Genomic DNA, 23,244 nt, shown 5'->3' on the forward strand with positions numbered 1-23,244 from the left:
AGAGGACACGGCGGCACAGAGGATAAAGTGTTTGCTAAATGGCCATAGAGGTGGGAGTTCAGCCCAGACTCATCTAATGCTGCGGCTCCCGCTTTGCCCCTAGCACCCCAAGATTTCTCTTGGTCCCCTATGTCCCTTCCATCTCACTGCATTCTGCTCTGGCTGGATTCCTCTTAAGCCTTCACCTGGCCCAGTTTGGGTTACATGTGCAGGTGGCAGATCTTCTTATCTCCAGTGACTCCCAAACCGGCTAGGGGATAGGGTCCGCATCTACTCCTTTTTTTTGAGATGGAGTCTCGCTCTGTTGCCCAGGCTGGAGTGCAATGGCACGATCTCAGCTCACTGCAACCTCCACCTCCCGGGTTCAAGCAATTCTCCTGCCTCAGCTTCCTGAATAGCTGGGATTACAGGTGCCTGCTATCACGCCTGGCTAATTTTTGTATTTTTAGTACAGACAGGGTTTTACCATACTGGCCAGGCTGGTCTCGAACTCCCAACCTCAGGCGATCCGCCCACCTTGGCCTCCTAAAGTACTGGGATTACAGGTGTGAGCCACTGTGCCTGGCTTTTTTTTTGTTGTTTTTGAGACAGAGTCTTGCTCTGTCACCCTGGCTGGAGTGCAATGGCATGGTCTCGGCTCACTGCAACCTCCGCCTCCCAGGTTCAAGCAATTCTCACACCTCAGCCACATGAATAGCTGGGACTACAGGTGCGCACCACCATGCCTGGCTAATTTTTGTATTTTTTAGTAGAGATGGGGCTTCACCATGTTGGCCAGGCTGGTCTTGAATTCCTGACCTCAAGTGATCCACCCACCTTGGCATCCCAAAGTGCTAGGATTATAGGTGTGAGCCACCGCTCCTGGCCTCCCCAACCACTCTTTGAAGGGCTTCTATAAATCCCTTTTTTTTGAGACAGAGTCTTGCTCTGTCACCCAGGCTGGAGTGTAGTGGTGTAATCTTGGCTCACTGCAACCTCCGCCTCCCAGGTTCAAGTGATTCTCCTGCCTCAGCCTCCCGAGTAGCTGGGATTACAGGCACCTGCCACCACGCCCAGCTAATTTTTGTATTTTTAGTAGAGATGGGGTTTCACCATGTTGGCCAGGCTGGTCTCAAACTCCTGAACTCAAGTGATCTGCCTGCCTTGGCCTCCCAAAGTGGTGGGATTACAGGTGTGAGCCACTGCAGCCGGCCAGGGCTTGTATAAATTCGAATAACTCCATGATGGATCACTGCTCTAACTGTTCTCCTCACCTTTGGTCCCTAGTTAGGCTGCAGGCTCCGAGGGCAGTGGGAGGGCCTGCTGATTCTCATCTGTCCCTTCCTATCTTGAACCCAAGGCCAGACCCAAAGAAAATATGCAAGAGGGACCCAGAGGTCTGATGTGACTCAAGCCAGTCACACATGGGAAACTGAGGCAGTAGGTACAGTGCACAGCTTGGCTGGAAGCCTATGCCAGGCTTGGCAAGGCTTCTCTTGGGCAGGAGAGGGCCAGGGACCCTATACCAAGGGGCTCTTCAGATCCTTCTGCAGCCCAGCAGGGGATCCAAAGGAATGGCCTCTAACCAGCAAGGTCAAAATGCAAGATGGGAGAAAAAAAAAGGCAAGATGAGGGGGTCCTGTGGAGGGAGAGCCCAGCGTCTGAGTCCCATGATCTGGAAAATCTCTGGCCTCAGTTTCTCCATCTGTAAAATGAGGAGTGGCCCTGCCCATGGGCCTTTGCCCTGAAGAGCCCCTGTTGCTTTCCACGTAGGGCTCTGGGGTGAAGAAAGCCACCTGGGCAGTGTGCCCCCTCCTCACCTCCACCTGACAGGCATTCCCCTATGGTCCCTTTTAGGGTTCCTTAATGACCTCTGGCTACAAAAAAAAAAAGTTTGAAACTTGCTGGCCTCGAAGCTTGCCGGGTCCATGCCAACAGCTCAGAGGCCACCCTGCTACCTGCTAAGGGGAACGGGGACACTCACCACCAGCTGCACATGTTTGGCCAGGTGCGCCACGTCCATGACAGTCACCGCCACCTTGATGAAGCCCAGTGCAGACTTGACCACGTCACGGGTGCGGGAGGCCAGAAGCAGGCACACATTCTCCAGCAGCTGCTCCACTGTGCTGGTCCCCATCAGACCTGTGGCAGTGAGGGGGTCACTGTCTAAGACACCCAGGACCCCACTCAGACCCAAACCTTCCCCACTGGAAAACAGCCACTCAAGTGTCAGTAGAAGCTGACATTGAGAGCCTTTCCGTATGCCCAGGATGGTTCCAATCACGCTCCATGGAGTGGTCTTGGGTCCTTTCGTCACCCTGAGGTGGGTGCTATTTCTTGCTTCCATTTTAGAGATAAGAAACTGAGGTGCTAAGAGGCTAATCAAGCTGTTCTAGGTCTCATGTGGTTGCCAAGAGGCAGGACTAGGACTAAAATCCAGGCATCGGCCCTAACCACCTCCTAACCACTCTGACAGTGGGATGCAGGGCCACTGGACTGCAGAGTCACACGCGGGGACAGACCTGAGGAAGGTGCCTTGGCATAGCCGCAAGGGCGGGAGGCAGAGACCCGCAGGAAGGGAGACAGGGAGGCAAACTGGGCTGGGTGTGGCTTTTCTTACTTCCTCCAGGCACCTTTTCCCAGTTCCAGGAGCCACCTTATCCTGACCTTTTGGGCATCTTCCTAATCTGAGGGCTTCTCAGGCCTTCTAGGAAATAAGCATTTACCTTTAAACTCGAAAAGGAGGTGGGTCAGGGCCAGGATGCTGCAGCTGACCATGGTCACCGCGCCCACCAGGCCAGGGTAGATCAGGACGAGGTAGCGCTGCAGGGCCTCTGGGGACAGAGACCAACGTGGGTCAAGCAGGAAGGACCCACCAGGTAAGGGGGCTGAGGGCCAGAGAGGAGCAGCCTGCCCAGGGCCAGGGCATGGAGCTCTCCCCACCTTTTTTGAGGGGTGCTTCCCCCCACCCAGTCCATGAGCAGAGTGTCCACCCCCAGCCCCCTGGGCCTTACCTTCCTGGTTCGAGCCAAACCTTAGGAAAGCATGGCCCATCTCCACGAGCAGTGCAAAAGCGTTCTTCCGTGCGCCCACCGACACCTCCTTGGTGCACAGGATCACCTGGCCAAGACAACTCCATCAGCATCTGCTCCCTGAGTCATCCGCCCGGGAAGCGAATCGAGTCCTCCCACCCCCATCACTGCCCTCCCTGGATCCTGAGGCCCTTAAGAGCCACATTCCAGGGACCCCCCTCTAAAACACACCCGCACACTCACCTCTGGGATGAGGGCAGTGATGAACTCCTCGTGTTCAGCTGAGAGCTTCCTCACGATGTGTAGGAGGCACTTCAAACGGGGCTGTGGGCAAAGGGCTACCAGTCAGGACCCCTCAATGCTACCTCCACCCAACAAGCCTCAACAGTGGCTCCTTTCCTGGTGTTGCCCAGGCTCCCTCGGCAGAGCGGGTGGCCCTAGAGCCCTCACCCTCTTGGCGGGTGAGGAGGTGCTCCGCAGTGAGTCCAGCAGTGTCTTCTTCAGGTCCTCCAGGTGGCTCTGCACGAAGAGGGCCCCGGGGCCCTGAGGACTGGCACACACCTCCTCCAGCACTCGGTAGGCCTTCTTCTGCACCCCGTGGGCCTTGCTCTGGCAGACAGGAACCGGTGAGGGAGGCCTGGGGCTCACTCCCTGTCCAATGCTATCCACGGAGCATCCCCCAGCACTGGAGGGATTCTGAGCAGGGGTCCGTGGGGGCTCATGTGGCTTGACAGAGGACCAGTGGAATGTGGACAGTGAGTGGCTAACTCCTGGGCGAGGCACAGGGGTTGGGGGTGTGTGCCGTGGGGCCCACCAATCCACTCCACTCACCCAGCTCTGGACAGTGCTCACTCCAGTGGCCTGAGCTCATGGTGCCTGGCACGCGCCAAGGCCTGCACATCTGCTGCTCTTTCTAGCCGGAGCACTCTTCTCTCTCCTTCCAAGACTGACAACTCCTTGCTCCTCCAAACCAGCTCTCTGTCACACTCCCCCAACCCCCAACACCTTTCCTGAGGTGACGTGGCCTGGCCCTGGATTTCCATGTCCACCTGCAGTGCTGCCCCAGAGCACTTCTCACACTGTTAGGTAACTGCTACTAAACTGTGGCAATGGGGGCAGCTTTCAGGGGGTCACTGCTGGGCTGAGATCTGCAGGGTTGCTGGCCACAGCAGAGGGCATTTCAAGCTGAGGACCCAAACCCTGCAAAGGCACAGACGGGGCCTGTTATATCAGGGAGGCTTAAGGCAGCTGAAGGAGGCTGCAGCAGGAGTAGAGGAGAGTGGACTGGGTGGGATAAAGCTCAGGCCGGTCTGGGATGGGCCTGCGGAATGAGCCAGGCAAAGGAGCATGGCCTTGGTTCTACAAGAGTCACTCAGCAGGCAAGGCCTAAGCACAGCTGTGCATTTCAGTCCCTTTGGGACCTGCAAGACAGATGGGCTACACAGGACACAAAGGGAAGCCACTGCAGGAGAAAGCAGACAGGGACCTGATCTTGGGAAGCAGCAAGGGACAAAGACAGGAAGACAGGCTCCACCTTCCCACAGCCCATCTGCCCCCAAGCGTGGCTGTATGGGGCTCCTGGCCGCCGAGGCTCACCTCTAGGTAGGGCCGGATGGTGGAGTATAGCTTACTGATGGCGGCTTCGTCAGCACACGGAGCCAAGGCCACGACCAGGTCCAGGACAGACAATCTGCTCGGGGCAGGAGAACAAGGAGAGGGATGGGGAGCTGGAGAAGGGTGCAGACTACCAGCGTTCTTACGTCTACTGGGTATGGGGAGGTGGGAGAAGTCAGGGTGAGGACAAGGGGCTCATGAACAATAATAATAGCTAGCACCTAATTGAGCATTCATGATGTACCAGTCACCGTTCCTGGTGTTTTACACCTGCTAACTCATTCAATCCTCATAGCAACCTTGTTCCAAGAACTATTATCGTGCCCATTTTACAGATGAGGCCTTAGAGGCAGAATGGATAAGTAATTTGTCCAAGGTCACACAGCCCATGAGTGACGGGGCTGGGATCAGAACCTGGGCAGTGTATCTCCTGGGTCCTTGTTCCTCCCTACCAGACTAAATGGCCTCTCCAGGAAGAAGGAACTAGTCAGCACAGCCTCTCAGCACAGCCTGGAGAGTTAATACTTCAAGGCTTCCTTAAATAATGCAAGAGGGAACCCACAGTGCTTCTGCCAGATGCACCCTCCAGCTCCCTGGGCTGCTCCAGCTCAAGTGGGAGGCCCTGAGCATGTTACCTGGTAAAGTCAGAGCTGGCAGGGTCGAGCACCTTCTCACTGGCTTTTTCCAGGAGACTGTTCACCAACTTGTGGCCCCGAGGGAATGAGGAGGAGAGAGTCATTGGGGAGGAGCAAAAGAAAGCAGCAATGGCAGCAGTCCCAGAGCGGCCTCCCCACCATCAGCCCCCAGCCCTGCCCAAGCCATGACTGCTGGTATGTGCTCCAGAACGCAGAGACCCACGTGAGCCCTGGTGGGTAGGGTCTCAGCCTCTCTGACCCTGCCCACCTGAGAGCTCCCCTCCTCCCTCCTTCCCTCCGTTCCGTGGCTCACCTGAGTGTCAGTGATGGTGAGGTAAGTTCTGATGGTTTCCAGCACAGCCCGGCGAGGGGCTGGAGTGTCCCCGGCTGCCACGGGCTGCCCATACAGGTTGAAAAGGATCGGCAGAAAGTTCTTGGCAAAGCGACTCACTTCAGCACGGTCGGCCTCTGGTAAAAGGATCAAAGTTTGCACTAAAGGCACAGGAGTTGACTGTGCCTCAGTGGCTGCTGGGGCTGTGGCCCAGAGGCCCTCTCTTGGGGGAGCTGGCAGGACTTGGAATCCATGGGTTTGGAGCTCTCTGTGGCAGAAGCTGAGCCAGGGCATGGAGAGCCTGGTGCCCCAGTGGCCCGTGGTCCTGGATGGCTCCAACCCCAGGGAGCCAGCAAAGTTATCCCCTGGGGTCTGCAGCAGAAGCAGCAAAGGATGAGCTCCAGAGGTGAGTTTCTGTGGCTCTGCCTGGCAAGGAGCGTAGCAAGCCAGGGGATGGGGCCAGGGACCTGTGTCATCCTCCCCAGCCCCCACTCCCACAGCCCACACGTACCTGCCTGGCAGCCCTTGGTGATGAGGGTGCGCAGGGCCTGGCACACGGTGACCCTCAGGTCTGGACGCTCGCTGATGGCCATGCCCAGCGTCCGTGCCAGCCCTTTGAAGGAGATGGCCACATCTGTAGGCCTTGTGCAGAACCCAGGCAGGAGTGTCCACATCTGGAGAAGGAGGGGACAATAAAGGAAGGTGACACGCAGCCACCTGTGCCCCTGTGTGCTTCTCCCCACGCCCTCTGCCAGCTGACCCTTACCTGCCACTGGAGTGTGTCGTAGATCTTAGATTCCACTGTGCTGCCTGCCTGAGCCAGTTCCATGGCTGCAGTGTGACAGAGGGACAGAGTGTGAGCCCAGCACCCTCCTGGCCAACGGCCTTATTTACCAAACCAAACCAAAAGCCCAATGATGAGGACAGGAATATGGGTGACTCCCCCCATCTCCATGAATTAAATCATACTTGTTCATTCTAAAATACTAAAATGAACCTATAATAAACAGAAAGCAAATGTCTCTCCATACTCTTACTCCCCCAGAGATAGCCTCTGTTTCTTGTTACTTTTTTATACTTCTTTAAACACATGGCCAATTTCTTTTTGTTTGTTTGCTTGAGACAGGGTCTCACTTTGTGGCCTAGGCTGGAATACAGTGGCGCAATCTGGGCTCACTGCAGCCTTGACCTCCCAGGCTCACGCAATCCTCCTACCTCAGCCTCCCAAGTAGCAGGGACTACAGGCGTGCATGCCACCACACCCAGCTAACTTTTTGTAGACGTAGGGTTTCACCATGTTGCCCAGACTGGTCTCGAATTCCTAAGTTCGAGCGATCCACGTGCCTCGGCCTCCCAAAGTGCTGGGATTACAGGTGTGCAACACTGCACCCAGCCACATGCCCACTTTGTAAAACATAAACAGGGGCCGGGTGCAGTGGATCACACCTGTAATCCCAGCACTTTGGGAGGCTGAGGCAGGCAGATCATGAGGTCAGGAGATTGAGACCATCCTGGCTAACATGGTGAAACCCCATCTCTACTAAAAATACAAAAAATTAGCCAGGAGTGGTGGCAGGCACCTGTAGTCCCAGCTACTCGGGAGGCTGAGGCAGGAGAATGGCGTGAACCCGAGAGGTGGAGCTTGGAGTGAGCCCAGATCGTGCTATTGCACAACAGCCTGGGTGACGGAGCGAGACTCTGTCTCCAAAAAAAAAAAAAAAAACAACATAAAGAGGAATATACTATATATATAGCATTCTGTAACCTTGTTTACTTGACAATAAAGCTGGTAACATTTACTGAGCAAGTACTATGTGGTAGTCTGTGTAATGAGCACTTCACATGGCTTTTTCATTTAATCCTCACAAAACTTGCCCATTTTAAGATGAAGAGCAGACCCTGGGAAATTAAACAAAACCTGCCCCAAGCCATGAACTGTGGAGTGGCGGAGTTGGGATATAAACTGTGTCTGTTCGACTCACCATCTGCTAAACTTGTCTGTCCCTACCTAGTGGTTTCTTTCTTTCTTTATAATGCCTACATCATATCCCAAAGTGGGACTTAAAAAATATTTTTGTAGAGACAGAGGTCTCACTCTGTTGCCCGGGCTGGCCTTGAACTTCTGGGCTCAAGCAATCCTCTTTCCTCAGCCTCCCAAGTAGCTGGAACTACAGGTGAGCCTACCACACCTGGCTAACTAAAAAAAAAAAAAAAAAAAAAAAAAAATTTTATAGAGACAGGGTCTTGCTATGTTGCCCAGGCTGTTCTTGAACTCTTGGCCTCACACAATCCTTCTGCCTCAGACTCTCAGAGTGTTGGGATTACAGGCGTAAGCTGCTGCATCTGGCCAAAAGTAGGGCTTTACCATAACTAATTTAACTGGAACCCTAATGAGAAAGATACTGGATGTGTTACAGTTTTTGCCAGTATAAGCCAATACTGTCAGGCACATCTTTGCTAGGAACATAAATCAGTACACACTTGTCTATCTTCTCAGGACAGATACCTGCGTGTAGTATTACCAGGACAAAGGGAATACATAACATCAGCCTTAAGAATAATGCCAGGGTTTATAGGTAACATTAATGATGGTAATGACCCTCATTTTGGGGGTTCATCTGTATTTTCTTTGATGGGCATATATTTCTATAGAAAATAGAACAAATTTTTCCTTTTTAATATCAGGAAAAACTTTGTTACTAATATGTGCACATTAATTCCAACATAGTAGAAATACAATACTATTTTTACACAGAAAAAAATGCAGCCAGACATGGTGGCTCACACCTGTAATCCCAGCACTTTGGGAGGCCAAGGCGGGTGGATCACTTGAGGCCAGGAGTCCGAGACCTGCCTGGCCAACGTGGCGAAAACTTGTCTCTACTAAAAATAAAAAAATTAGCGAGGGGTGATGGTACACGCCTGTAGACCAAGCTACTCAGAAGGCTGAGGCAGAATTGCTTGAAAACCTGGGAGGTGGAGGTTGCAGTGAGCCAAGATCGCACCACTGCACTCCAGCCTGGGCAACAGAGCAAGACTCTGTCTCAAAACAAACAAACAAACAAACAAACCGACCCAAACAAAGCAAAGGAAAATACATTAAAAACTTGAGTAGTAACAATTTCTGGGTGGGAGGACTGAATGGCTTTTACTTTCTTTTTTTTTTTGAGATGAAGTCTCGCTCATGTCGCCCAGGCTGGAGTGCAGTGGTGTCATCTCGGCTCACTGCAACCTCTGCTTCCTGGGTGCAAACAATTGTCCTGCCTCAGCCTCCCAAGTAGCTGGGATTACAGGTGCGTGCCACCATGCCCAGCTAATTTTTGTATTTTTAGTAGAGACAGGGTTTCTCCATGTTGTTTAGGCTGGTCTCGAACTCCTGACCTCATGATCTGCCCGCTTCAGCCTCCCAAAGTGCTGAGATTACAGGCACGAGCCACTGCGCTTGGCCTTACTTTCTTCTTTAAGCACTTCCTGTATATTCTACAAGATCATGTGTGAAATCAGGAAACTGTGCCCTAGAGCAGGGTTTCTCAGTCTTGACAATGTGGACATTTTGGGCCTAGTACTCTTTGTTGTGTGAGGTCGTCCTGTGCATTGCAGGGTGCTTAGCAGCATCCTGGCCTCTACCCACTAGATGCCAGAGCACCCATCCCCCAACGGTAACAACCAAAAATGTCTCCAGGCATTGCTGAATGTCCTACAGGCAGCAAAATCACCCTCCTTGTTGAGAACCACTGCCCTAGACCAGGAGTCAGCCAACTTTTTGTGCAAAAGGACCAGTACTTTAAGCTCGGCAGGCCATATGATTTCTTTCTTTTCTTTTTTTTTTTTTTTTGAGACAGAGTCTCGCTGTGTTGCCCAGGCTGGAGTGAAGTGGCGCGATCTTGGCTCACTGCAACCTCCGCCCCCCAGAGTCCAAGCGTTCTCCTGCCTCAGCCTCCCAAGTAGGTGAGATTATAGGCACCCACCACCATGCCTGGCTAATTTTTGTATTTTTGGTAGAGATGGGGTTTCATCATGTTGGCCAGGCTGGTCTCAAGCTCCTGACTTCAGGTGATCCACCCGCCTCGGCCTCCCCAAGTGCTAGGATTACAGGCGTGAGCCACTGTGCCCAGCCCACGGTACATATGATTTCTATCACAATAACTCTGTCATTAAAAAGTAGTGTGACAGGCTGGCCATGGTGGCTCATGCCTGTACTCCCAGCACTTTGGGAGGCCGAGGCAGGCAGATTTTCTGAGGTCAGTGTTTGAGACCAGCCTGGCCAACATGGTGAAACCCCATCTGCACTAAAAATACAAGAAATTTTTAAAAAGTGAGCCAGGTGTGGTGGCACATGCCTGTAGTCCTACCTACTTGGGAGGCTAAGGCAGGAGAATCGCTTGAATCTGGGAGGCAGTTGCAGTGAACTGAGATCGTGCTACTGCACTCCAGCCTGGGTGACAGAGCAAGAATAAATGTGTATGTGTCTGTGTTCCAATAAAATTTTATGTACAGGCTTGGCACAGTGGCTCACGCCTGTAATCCCAACACTTTGGTAGGCCGAGGCAGGTGGACCGCCTGAGGTCAGGAGTTCGAGACCAGCCTGGCCAACATGGTGAAACCCCATCTATACTAAAAATACAAAATTAGCTGGGTGTGGTGGCAGGTGCCTATAATCCCAGCTCCTCGGGAGGCTGAGGCAGGAGATTCTCTTGAACCCAGGAGGCGGAGATTGCAGTGAGCTGAGATCACACCTTTGCACTCCAGCCTGGGTGACAAGAGCAAGACTTCATCTCAAAAAAAAAAAAAAAGAGAAAGAAAAAGAAAATTTATTTACAAAAACAGACAGCGGATGAAATAGTTTAGCAATGCTGCCCTACATCCTCAAAATCCACAAAATCCAATGAAAACGAAAAGCTTCTGAAGCCATCACTAGGCTGAGCAATGTAACCCCATGCTCTGCCTATCCTCATGTAGGCCTGAGTCTGCCTAACACAGGTCAGGAGTAAACTAGAAGATAAATAGAGAGAGGAGACCATGATCACGAAGGATAAGAAACTATGCCTGAAAGGAGAGGGGCAGGGGACTGGGGATGTGCAGCCTGAAGAAAGAACACCTCTGGGGTAATCATTTTCAAATACATACATATGATCTACAGTCATGCATCGCTTGACAGGGTGCGTTCTGAAAAATCCATCGGTAGGTGATTTTATTGTGTGAACAGCATAGAGTGTATTTACACAAACCTAGATGGCACAGCCCCTACACACCTGGGCTACGTGGTGTAGTCTATTGCTCCTAGGCTACAAACCTGGACAGCATGTTGCTGTACTGAGTGCTGCAACTGTAATACAATGCTAAGTATGTGTATATCTAAACACACGTAAACATTGAAAAGTACAGTAAAATACGGTATTATCATCTTATGAGACCACCATCATTGAAACGTCATGTGGCGTGTGACTGTGTATGTGTACATACATATATACTCATATATATAAATACACCTGGCTGGGCACGGTGGCTCACATCTGTAATCCCAGCACTTTGGGAGGCCGAGGCAGGCAGATCACCTGAGGTCAGGAGTTTGAGACCAGTCTGGCTGCCATGGCAAAACCCTGTCGCTACTAAAAATACAAAAATTAGCCAGGTGCAGTGGTGGGTGCCTGGAGTCCCAGCTACTCGGGAGGCTGAGGCAGGAGAATCACTTGAACCCGGAAGGCGGAGGTTGCAGTGAGCCGAGATTACGCCACTGTGCTCCAGCCTGGGCAATAAGAGCAAAACTCCGTCTCAAAAAATAATAATAATAAAATAAATAAATAAATAAATACACCTAGAAGTATATAAAAGTATATATACATATAAACAAACATATCACAAATTTTTACAAAATCGATCTCAACGGCTTGCATGAGGAAGAAGGGGCACAGCTGTTCTCTGTGATCCAGAGGGGAAGAACAAGGCCCAGTTGGGGCAGCTCCATGTGGAGGCAGCTCCTGTCTCACAGGGCAAGCTCTGCCACAGGGAGGGCCACCTGGCCTCGCCTTGGAGCAGCAGGGAGGGAGACAGGCGCTCGAGAACTGGCTGGCCACCTGCTCGGCAGAGGGATGTTGCCAAACGTCTTGAAGGCTGGGTGTGTGGGACTCAGCACCCTTCCCAATCCCTTCTGTGGAGGTTCCAGGACTGTGGGGAGCCTCAGGTCACACACAGGCAAGGGTCTCTCCTACCTTTGCTCTTCAGGGTGTTAGCCAGGGGCAAGAAGTAGGTGGTGAAAAAACCAAGTCGCGTTTCCTGAACATGGTCTCGGATGACAGGCAGCAGCCAGCTCCGTGGGAAATCCAGAGTCTCCCTGGGAGGAGAATGGGAAGAACCCAATGAGGATGAGGGGACAGCCCTGAGGGCAGTGCATAGCATACTGAGCCCAGGACAGAGTGAGACCTCCTCTGGCCCCTCCTGCTGAGCCCTGCACTGACACAGACTTTAGCCCACAACAGCAGACATCCTTTCCAGGGGAGAGAACAAGCCTGGGGCTTGTCAGGAAGCCAGCCAGGGCCACACTTACTCAGAGCCATCAATTTCCAAAGGCACAGCCTGCAGCACCACCTCAGGTCCCATACTGGTCACCGCAGCCCCCACTGCCTGGTCAAGAGCCGCCGTGTGGGGGAAATGAGGGGAGAGGCGCAGGTCACACAGGGACTGGAGGCACTGCAGCAGAGATGAGTGACCACACATCAAGACATGCTCGAAAGCAGGGACCCATGACAAGACCCCGCTGAAGGATGAGGCCAGAATTCTGGGCCTGGGTTCAACACTACACCAGAGGGTACAGACTGAGAACCCAATTAACCACTGGTGACTGTAAAATCCCAGGGCCTAGGATTTTACAAAATTCTGTTACATTTAACAACATGTAAAAATCAGAAAGTTTCACACACAAATGTAGATTTCCAATTTATCTTCGAAAATGGGACAAATGTATCTTGTCTGCATGCAACAATTAGCAAATCAGCAGGCGCTGAGGAGACAGAGGTGCACCCTTGGGTTCACTATGGCCACAGCCCTCCCCCAGCCACACTTTCAAGGCCCTGCCTGGCCTCTTGTATAAAGCCAAACTGGTCAACCTAATTTATCAGGGCTCAGGCCAGGCCTCTTGACGGAGACCCTGTCCTCCCACCAGGGTTCCTTTTTTCCAGCAATGGGAGGGAGTCAGTGAGGAAGGCCCCACAAGGCCAGGAGCTGCTGTCTCTGCTGATGCGGGACCAGTCTGGGGGCTGTCCTCAGGCCCCCACTCTCTCCTGGACTAGGGTCTGCTCAGGATCCCTGAGTGATCCCTGATCCTTAAATGGTTAACCCTGGACTGGAGGAAACTCCCTGGGACCTAGGGCTGTTTAGAACATCAATGCTATACTCACTGGTTATAGGAAACTTAGATAATTAAAATTTAAAAGATAAGGGGTGGGGGTAAGGGAAAGCAAATAGACTCCCTAAGTTTCAAAACCAGTAACTCCAGCAAAGACTAGTGAGCAGGTGGGGGGACTGCCACCCTTTTTCCTGCCCCTCCCTTGTTGGCCCAGTCACCTTCCAGGGGATACTGCATGGGGCACCTGCTATGGCCCTGTCAGGGTGGGGTGTGGAGCAGGGTGCAGAGATAACAGAGACATGTGCCCTCCAGGAGCCCATAGTCCAAGGGCCAGCACCACTTCCTGCCCTGGCCCCAGCCGCTCCGCACTCACCTTTCTCATCACAGGGTGGGCCTGTCTCCCACATGCCTCGAAGAAGACACACAGCAGCTGCAACACGGAGCTCCAGGCCGCATGGAATTTGTACGTCAGGCCCTCCTCCACTGCCCTGCCAAGGAGGTGGCACAGTCAGGGCCACGGTCACACCACCCTGTGCCCCCCACCAGAGAAAGTCAACGGCCAGCACCCTGAGCTACAGACGCTAGCTGGCCAGCAAGAATGGGGCCCCAGGAGAGACAACAGAAGAGAACTAACATTTGTGACATGCCCACACTCCCTATGTTAAGAGTTTAATTTAGATAATGCTAGTGCTTAAAGAAAAACCGATGAGGTAGTTATCTGACCCAACTTCAGATGGGGAAACCTCTAGGAAACCAAGAGGTGAGGTGTGGCTAAAACGTGGCAGGCGCTCAAGTCCACAGTAGCTGCTCCGGCAGATGTTCAATAAGCAGCCTGCAATCCCATAAAGCACTGCCACTGCAGGCCTGGCCCATAGTAGGTGGACAGTGGAGCATTCGTATTATATAGAACTTTCCTCAAGGTACCACCATCCCTTCCTAACATGGACCCCATATCCTCACCTGAACATCTTGGCAACAGATTGGGCAGGGCCTGAGGCCGAGGAGGTCACGGAGCCAATGTCGGCCATGTGGGGAGCCACGCATTCCTTCAGGATCTCCTGCAAAGAGAGGCCACAGGCTTTCTGGGCCCAAGGCAGCCCCCCAGGACCACTCTCCCCTCCCAGGCAACAGTTTCCTGGGAGTCTAAGAAAGCTTCGAAGAAACCTATCTCCCATTTTGAGAGCGGCCTCTCTGGGCCCGAGCTGGTAGCCTGGGGCCAGTGCTGGGAAAGACAGGGCAGCCCATAGAACCCCCTGTGCTCTCTGCTTCCTCAGCTAAAGTTGCAGTACCTTGAGGCTCTGCGTAGCAGCGGTCACCACTTGCGAGTGTGGGGAAAGGAGGCAGGTCACCGCAGTTCCAAAAAAGCGAGGGAGGTGGCCTAGCCCCAGGTCCCACTGCAACCTGTCAAGACAAAAGGTTTCTGTGGGGCCTGGCCTGAGCCCTGGGGACCCGGGCAACCAGGGCTCAGGGCTGAGATGGCCCAGCTCTGAAAACAGTCACAAACCCACTGATCTGCAGGGTTCCGTAGGGCCCTTCTGGTGGGTGGTTTTTAAAAAGGCACTATCGTTCAAGTAATAACTATATGTGGTAAAAAATTCAAACAGGTCTTCAAGGTGTAAAATGAAGGGCATGCCTTCCCTAACTCACCCTTCTGGCCTGACCCTTATATGCACTTCCAGGGGAAAATCAAGGTTAAGTTTCTTAAATACCCTTCCAGAAGTTCTAAAATGCACAAACATAAAAACAGTAACTTCTGCTAACTTTTTTTTGCAGTGGTACAATCATAGCTCACGGAGTCTCAACCTCCTGGGCTCAAGTGATCCTCCCACCTCAGCCTCCTGAGTAGCTGGGGCTATAGGCACATGCCACCATGCTCAGCTAATCTTTTTTTGTAGAGACAGGATCTCACTGTGTTTCCCAGGCTAGTCTCGACCTTCTGGCCTCAAGTGATCCTCCTGCCTTGGCCTCCCAAAGCCCTGTGATTACAGGCGTGAGCCACTGCACCTGGCCTGGTAGCATTTATGTAACTCTTATCATATACCAATCACTGATACAACATACATTCATTTAAACCTTGTAACAACTAATGAGATAAATCCTATTATTTTTCCATTTTATAGATGAGGAATGACACAGAGAAGTCAAATAACTTGCCCAAGGCCACCCAGCTTGGTAATGGGGTCAGGATTCACACCCTTAGCAATGTGGTTCCAGAGTATACATAGAGAAACAATCACATCATACCTGCTATTCTATGTCTTGCTTTTTCCCCAATATATCTTGGAGTTCTTTCCATATAAGTGCACATACAACCACTTTGATTGTTTCTTTTTTTTTTTTTTTTGAGATAGGGTCTCACCCTGTCACCCAGGCTGGAGTACAGTGGTGCGATCTCAGTTCACTGCAACCTCCACCCCACAGGTTCAAGCGATTCTCGTGCCTCAGCCTCCCAAGTAGCTGGGATTACAGGTGTGTACCACCACACCCAGATAATTTTTGTATTTTTAGTAAAGATGGGGTTTCGCCATTTTGGCCAGGCTAGTCTCAAACTCCTGGCCTCAAGTGATCTGCCCATCTCGGTCTCCTAAAGTGCTAGGATTATAAGCGTGAGCTACTGTGCCAGGCCCACTTTGATTGTTTCTAATGGCTGCACAGTACTTCATTGTTTATATTTCACCCCTCTGTGGGACATTTAGCTTGCTTCCAGTTTTTATATGTTACCTAGAGTATGATGATAAGCATCCCGGGACGCACACTGGGGCCTAACTGTGGGTGTGCTCCTGCGGGCTGAAGCCTGAGAAGTGGTGAATGGGGTGATTTTGCCATTTTTGTACACCTCCCAGTAAAGGCAGTTTGATGCAGGAAAAAGAACGTGGGCTGGGCAGACCTGGGCCCGAGACCTGGCCTTACTCATCAGGGCTGTGTGACTAGCTCACTCACAGAGCCTTTGTTTCTGGCTTATAAATTGGGGCTAAACCCTTCCTCATGGGGTTGCTGTGACTAGTGAAAGGAAACACAGATGAACAGTGTTTGGCACACGCCTGGGTGACAGCAGGCTGCCTGGGTGAGGGCAGGCCGTGGGAACCCTTCAGCTGAGAAGACAAACCCAGCAAAAGAGAGCCACGAGGCCTAAGAGACCCTTGCCTCCCTCCATGCAGGTCACCAACTGGTTACTGTATACTGTTTCTTCTCAGCCTTATTCCAGAAAAGTGGAATTACTATTAAGTGGCCAAGCCTGAACCCTGAAAGTATGCAGACACAAAGCAGAAAGTCGGTTCACGGGACTATGGAACCTGGAGAAGGGAGCCGCCAGTCCAGGCGAGAGTGGAGTGGAGCCGCAGAAAGCATACCCCATGGCCAGGAAACTGAGTGCACAGGAAGACACAGCCAGGGATCGGCAAGAGGCAGGGTGAAACTCAGGCCTCAACCTGGGACGCAGGGCTCGCAGCCCACCTTGCTGCTCCTCCCGGCTGGCTGGCAAACGCTCTGGCAGGAATCAGACCCTGTCAGAACGAGCTGCACTGTCCTACCCCGTGCCTCATAAAAACAAGAGCTGCTCTGTAGCTCACTTGACATGGAGATGCCGTCAGGCCCCAGGAGGCTGAACACCCTCTCCAGCCTCCGGCTCACGTCCCCTCCACCTCCGGCAGCCAGGACGGAGGCCCTGAGCACCCCCAACCTCAGCAGCCAGGACGGAGGCCCTGAGCACCCCCAACCTCAGCAACCAGGACGGAGGCCCTGAGCACCCCCAACCTCAGCAGCCAGGCCAGAGGCCCTGAGCATCCCCAACCTCAGCAGCCAGGATGGAGGCTCTGAGCACCCCCAACCTCAGCAACCAGACGCAGGCCCTGAGCACCCCGAACCTTGGCAGCCAGGACAGAGGCCCTGAGAACTCCACAACCTCAGCAGCCAGGACGGAGGCCCTGAGGACCCCCAACCTCTGCAGCCTGGAGGGAGGCCCTGAGGACCCCCCACCTTGGCAGCCTGGACAGAGGTCCTAAAGACCCCCCAACCTTGGCAGCCAGGATGGTGGCCCTGAGGACCCCCAACTTCGGCAGTCTGGACGGAGGCCCTAAGGATTCCCCCACTTTGGCAGCCTGGACAGAGGCCCTGAGAACTCCATAACCTCAGCAGCCAGGATGAAGGCCTTAAGTACCCCCAACCTCGGCTGCCTAGACGGAGACCCTGAGGACCCCCAACCTCGGCAGCCAGGATGGAGACCCTGAGGACCCCCAATCTCGGCAGCCTGGACAGAGGCTCTGAGAACTCCATAACCTCAGCAGCCAGGATGAAGGCCCTAACTACCCCCAACCTCGGCAGCCTGGACGGAGACCCTGAGGACCCCCAACCTCGGCAGCCAGGACGGAGACCCTGAGGACCCCCAATCTCGGCAGCCTGGACAGAGGCTCTGAGAACTCTGCAACCTCAGCAGCTAGGACGGAGACCCTAAGGACCCCGCAACCTCAGCCGGGACAGAGGCCCTGAGGACCCCCCACCTTGGCAGCCTGGACACAGGCCCTAAGGACCCCCCCAACCTTGGCAGCCAGGATGAAGGCCCTGAGGACCCCCCACCTCGGCAGCCTGGACAGAGGCCCTAAGCACCCCTCCTTCATCCGTACCTCACCAGGTTGATGTGGGCTTTCTCCATGACCTTAAGCCAGGCTAGTAGGGGTTGTAAATCATTCTCACTGGGAACATAGTCGTACAGGGCCTAAAGGTGGGAATAAGCAGGTGACTGAGCATGCAGGGTCTGCAATAGCCCAGTGATGATGACCCCTTCCCATCCTGGCACCAGCAATGTCCTGGGGACAGTGCTTGTGACCCTAGCACTCACAGCCCCCTTGACTTTCCCAGCTCCTGCCTTTCCCTTCTCCACGAAGCCCTCCCAGCTCTAATTCTTTGGGAGAACAGCCTCTAGGAGCAGCGGAGTATCATGGGTCACACACTCCTTTGTGAGTCTGACAAAAGCCAGAGGCCTTCTTTGAAAAAAAAAAACGTACATTTTGCTAACAATTTGGGGGATCTGATTCCCCCCTCCCAATATCCATCCACAGACCTCTAAGGCCGAGAGCCCTGCTCAAGGTATCTATGAGCACCACGAGACCATGCTGAAACAGTTCATTAAAGTTAACTAGGTCAAGGGTCAAGGTCCCAGCTCCTGGGGACACTGATGTGAATTTGATGGCTGGACTCCAATCTTCCTTCCCCTTCTACTGGCCTCTTCCACTAGGACAACCCAGCCCAGCCAACCTCACTCTGTAGACAAGGTGCAAGGCCAGTGCCCCCAGCACAGCCTCCCAAGGCACCACCCCCCACCTAATGCCCCCACATCCCACCAACAGGCCTCACCGTGATGATCTGGGCGTTGAGCTCTGCTGACAGGGTGCTCAGGCCAGGCCTGGCGTGGAAGAGGCTGTGAAAGGCCTGCATGGCACAGGCTGTCACCAGCTGGAGGGGGACACACAGGCTTAGAAAGGAACTACAAAGCCCACGGCTGGCCCTGGACCCCTTAACTCCACCCGTGTGCTAGGGAGTTGAGGGCCCCCTGAACCTCACACATGCCCCCCACACAGAGACACCCTAAGGACTGCCACCTTAGTAAGACATGGAAGCCACTGAAAAAGCTTTAAATGTCTTAAACAAAGATAGAAACATTAACAAAATGGTTTTAACATAACAGCCAAAAAAGCAGGCTATAAACGGTCTGTTACAGCTGTATTTTTTTTTTTTTTTTGAGACAGAATCTTGCTCCATTGCTGGATACAGGGGTGAGACCAATACAGGTGCATGCCACTGTGCCTGGCCAATTTTTTAATTTTTATAAAGACAGAGTCTCGTCTCACTATGTTGCCCAAGCTGGTCTCAAATTCCTTGCCTCCTGCCTTAGCCTCCCAAGTGCTAAGGTTACAGGTGTGAGCCACTGCACCTGGCCTTTACATGTTTTATCATGTATATTTGTTTATCCAAAGAGAAAATGTCTGAAAGGATACCCAGAAAGTTATTTGCATTGTCTACCTTAGGAAACAGGATTTGGAGGGAAGGAGATTTTTACTTTATACACTTCTGAATTGTTTTTCCCTTTTAAACAATGATCATATTATTTATATTTTACAATTTAAAAAATATGTATGTAAATAAACACTACAAGAGAATATACAAGGCCGGGTGCAGAGGCTCACATCTGTAATCCCAGCACTTTGGGAGGCCGAGGTGAGTGGATCACGAGGTCAGGAGATCGAGACCATCCTGGCTAACATGGTGAAACCCCGTGTCTACTAAAAATACAAAAAACTAGTCAGGTGTGGTGGCGGGCGCCTATAGTCCCAGCTACTCGGGAGGCCGAGGCAGGAGAATGGCGTGAACCCGGAAGGCGGAGTTTGCAGTGAGCCGAGACCACGCCACTGCACTCCAGCCTGGGCGACAGAGCGAGACTCCATCACAAAAAAAAAAAAAAAAGAGAGAACACACAGTGAGTTGGCGGGGGTATCTGTGGGGGATTGGTTCCAGGACCCCCCATGGACATAAAAATCTACCAATGCTCAAGTCTCTATATTAAATGGTGTAGTATTTCCATATAACCTACACGCATCCTCCCATACACTTTAAATCACCTGGATTACTTATAATACGTAAAACAATATAAATGCTATGTAAATAGTTGCTACACTCTGTTGTCTAAGGAATAATGACAAGGAAAAAAAACTGTACATGTTCAGTACAGAAGCAACCAACCATTTTCTTTTTCCTGAATATTTTCTTTTCTTTTTCTTTCTTTCCTTTTTTTTCTTTTTTGACACGGGGTTCTTGCTCTGTTGCCCAAGCTGGAGTGCAGTGGCATGACCATGGCTCACTACAGCCTCAACCTCCTGGGCTCAAGCAATCCTCCCACTTCCACCTCCCAAGCATCTGGGATTATAGGCGCGTGCAGCCATGCCCAGTTTCCAAATATTTTCAATCCAAGGTTGGTTGAATTTATGGCTGTGGGAACCACACATACAAAGAGCTGACTGTATAAAGATTTACAGAATTGTGCTAGAAATGGTAGAAATACAGGAAATCATTTTTCATGTGTCTTTAAAGCTGCTAAAAAAAAAACTCGACCGGGCGCAGTGGCTCACGCCTGTAATCCCAGAACTTTGGGAGGTTGAGGCGGGCGGATCACCTGAGGATGGGAGTTCAAGACCAGCCTGATCAACATGGAGAAACCCCATCTCTACTAAAAATACAAAAAATTAGCTGGGTGTGGTGGTGCATGCCTGTAATCCCAGCTACTTGGGAGGCTGAGGCAGAAGAATCGCTTGAACCCGGGAGCCAGAGGTTGCAGTGAGCCAAGATCGCGCCATTGCACTCCAGCTGGGCAACAAGAGCAAAACTGGGTCTCAAAAAAAAAAAAAAAAAAAAAAAAAAAATTGGTATAGGGTACATAGAGCTGGTGCAGAAGGAGGGTTTACCAGCCCACTACAGATCCACCCTGACTCTCACCTGATCTCTGAGGTCAGCTTCCATCTGGAAGGGGACTCTGATATGGCCTGGCCTAGCCAAACACCACAGAGTAACGTAGTGCTGTTGGTTTTAGCTTAAGAACACAGTCAGGGAGGGAGACCCCAGGCCCTGCATTTTGACTGACCAGTGAGTTCCCCAAATGCCACCATTGCAGGCCCCCCTTTCTCCAGCTTTTGGGCCTGAGCTCACCACATGGCTCAAGGTCATGACCCTGAGGAGAGTCTCACTGCAGCTCTTCACCAGGCCTTCCGGGAAGCAGGGCAGCAGGTCCTTCAGCAGCGTCAGCATGTGTAGCGTGGTGGTGGCCTCCTTGGAGCCTGGTATACAGAAGGGGAATTGAGACACCAGCCCCGCCCTACTGCAGGCCCTGTCCTGCTCTGCCAGCCACTGCCTCCCATCCACCTGCCCTCCATTTGGGTTCCCCACCTCCAGACTTCTCAATCTCCTGGATGCAGAACTTGGCAGTGGAAATGGCAGCAGGATGATGGGCAGGGGCCTTTTCAAACATGAATTCACTGCCCTTGAGGACTGAGCATACTCCATGCTGGGCAGCCTTCCGGATCTGAAGGGCAAGGAGAGCAGGAGACAAGGCCAGATCAGCGTTGCACCAGCATCTTGGGTGTCCGGCACAAGCACCAACCAATTAGCTTTGGCTGAAATACAGATCCAATGATGATCTGACTACTATAGATCCAGTGCTACACCAGGGCCTTCATGTGTACAGAATCCTGAGCTGTGAAGCAAGACAAACCTCAGTTGAAATCCCTGCTCTACAACTAACTCACCAAATGGCCTTAAGCAAGCCCAACTACTTAATTTCTGAGTTTCAATATCATCTTGAAAACAGGGGTTTCTTCATTCACTTAATCATCCGGCAAACACTGTGTGTCCACCAAGCCAGGCACTGTTCTAGGTCCTGGCAAACTGGCACTGAACAGCAGGCAACTCCCCTTCCAGCTGGGAGGCAGAAAACAAATACATAACAGAAGGTTAAAAAGTACTTTGCAGATAACCAAGCAGGGGCTGCTACTTTTGTTGTTGTTGTTGTTGTTTGTTTGAGACAGAGTCTTGCTCTGTAGCCCAGGCGGAGTGCAGTGGCGGATCTTGGCTCACTGCAAGCTCCACCTCCCAGGTTCACGCCATTCTCCTGCCTCAGCCTCCCGAGCAGCTGGGACTACAGGCGCCTGCCACCACGTCCAGCTAATTTTTTGTATTTTTAGTAGAGACGGGGTTTCACTATGTTAGCCAGGATGGTCTCGATCTCCTGACCTCGTGATCCGCCCATCTCGGCCTCCCAAAGTGCTGGGATTACAGGCGTGAGCCACCGCGCCCAGCCAAGGGGCTGCTACTTTTTATACAGTGGTCAGGAAAGTGTCACCGCAGTGAAGTGCCACTGCAGCGAGAGCTGAAGGTGAGGAAAAGATCATGTGAGCACCGAGGGAAGGGGGCATGAGACCATCTGGGCTGACGGTGCTTAGCACTGGGAGTGATTACGTGACTGTTATTGTTACCACCTCCTGCCCTAAATTTCCAGAGGAAACAGTGGGGAACCATCACTTACCAAGTACCTGCTGTGAGCCAGGAGGTGCACCAGGCCTGTGGGGAACACTGGAGTCTCCCCACAACTCTGTAGCAAAGTAGGTGTGATTATCTCTATTTCTTTTTTTTTCTTTTGAGATGGAGTCTCGTTCTGTTGCCCAGGCTGGAGTGCAGTGGTGCAATCTTGGCTCACTGCAACCTCTGCCTCCTGGGTTCAAGCGATTCTCCTGCCTCAGCCTCCCGAGTAGCTGGGATTACAAGCACCCACCACCACGCCTGGCTAATTTTTATATTTTTAGTAGAGTCGAGGTTTCACTATGTTGGCCAGGCTGGTTTCAAACTCCTGACCTCAAATGATCCTCCCACTTTGGCCTCCCAAAGTGCTGGGATTACAGGCGTGAGCCACCACATTCAGCCAATTATCTCTATTTCATAGTCAGGAAGTTGAGGCTCAGAGAGATTAAGTAACTTGCCCAAGGTCACACCTCGAGCAGTGAATTCAGGATCCAACTCAGGTCTGTGTGACTCCCCCAACTATGCCACCCTCCCTGCCGAGGTAAATAGACATACGGGGAGAGTCCACGTCAACAGGGCAATGGCTGACGAGGCACCAGAGACTCAGATAGGGCTGACAGGGAACAGCCTCCTGGAGGAGGAAGAGCCGCCCTGCCTTCTGCATCTAAATGCATGGTGCCTCAGAAGCAGAAAGCAGAAGCCAGTACTCAGGGCAAGCTCCCCAGTGCCACTCAGCTAGCCAAGTCTGGGCTGCACTGGGCCGAGTGGTGGCTGTCCCCTTGCCCCATTTTCTAGGGATCTAGTAGTCTCACCTTGGGCTTGGGATGCACCGTGAAGCTCAGCAGCCCATGGTACACCTGAAGGGTCACGGGGTAGCCCCAGGCCTCCAGGTCTTGCTTCCGCAGAAGGGTGGCCAGGCAGGAAAGGACCTGGAAGAAAGTCAGAGTCCCTCAGTTCCACCAGCCTCGGCCAGGAGGGAAAAGAGCCCAGGTTCTCACTGACTCCAGAAAATCACATCTGTCTGAGGTCCCCAGGGTGCCTAAACCCCTCTCAGGGAACATCCAAGCATCACCAAATCAGACAGGCTCTGGGAGTCGCCAGATGAGAAACTAAACCCCAGACACTAACCCATCGGAGGACAGAGGTGGATCCGCTGCTGGCCTGAGCTGACATGATATCCATGAAGGCTTTGGAGGTATCAGAGAACTTCTTAATAAGCACAGGGCTGGGAACACTGTGGGAAAGAACAGAGAT

At 52.4% G+C, this 23,244-nt stretch overlaps 1 protein-coding gene across 1 annotated transcript in view; it reads right to left on the reverse strand.

Annotated features, from left to right (window-relative positions):
- The window catches only part of RRP12 (ribosomal RNA processing 12 homolog), a 68,827-nt gene that overhangs the window by 10,762 nt on the left and 34,821 nt on the right, over nt 1-23,244 (reverse strand). Inside the window, exons 7-27 of the mRNA XM_054660405.2 lie at nt 23,119-23,224; nt 22,803-22,919; nt 20,863-20,998; nt 20,626-20,753; nt 18,283-18,381; nt 17,553-17,644; nt 14,223-14,334; nt 13,894-13,991; nt 13,307-13,421; nt 12,136-12,278; nt 11,801-11,922; nt 6,358-6,422; nt 6,103-6,265; nt 5,574-5,728; nt 5,261-5,328; nt 4,608-4,701; nt 3,462-3,620; nt 3,255-3,335; nt 2,994-3,099; nt 2,706-2,813; nt 1,964-2,121 (exon numbers count right to left, since the gene is read on the reverse strand). Coding sequence (XP_054516380.1) covers nt 1,964-2,121; nt 2,706-2,813; nt 2,994-3,099; nt 3,255-3,335; nt 3,462-3,620; nt 4,608-4,701; nt 5,261-5,328; nt 5,574-5,728; nt 6,103-6,265; nt 6,358-6,422; nt 11,801-11,922; nt 12,136-12,278; nt 13,307-13,421; nt 13,894-13,991; nt 14,223-14,334; nt 17,553-17,644; nt 18,283-18,381; nt 20,626-20,753; nt 20,863-20,998; nt 22,803-22,919; nt 23,119-23,224 — 2,425 coding nt within the window. The remainder of the gene's footprint in view (nt 1-1,963; nt 2,122-2,705; nt 2,814-2,993; nt 3,100-3,254; nt 3,336-3,461; nt 3,621-4,607; nt 4,702-5,260; nt 5,329-5,573; nt 5,729-6,102; nt 6,266-6,357; nt 6,423-11,800; nt 11,923-12,135; nt 12,279-13,306; nt 13,422-13,893; nt 13,992-14,222; nt 14,335-17,552; nt 17,645-18,282; nt 18,382-20,625; nt 20,754-20,862; nt 20,999-22,802; nt 22,920-23,118; nt 23,225-23,244) is intronic.

This window comes from Pan troglodytes, chromosome 8 (assembly GCF_028858775.2).
Source record: "Pan troglodytes isolate AG18354 chromosome 8, NHGRI_mPanTro3-v2.0_pri, whole genome shotgun sequence".
In the NCBI taxonomy this organism is placed as follows: Eukaryota; Metazoa; Chordata; class Mammalia; order Primates; family Hominidae; genus Pan; species Pan troglodytes.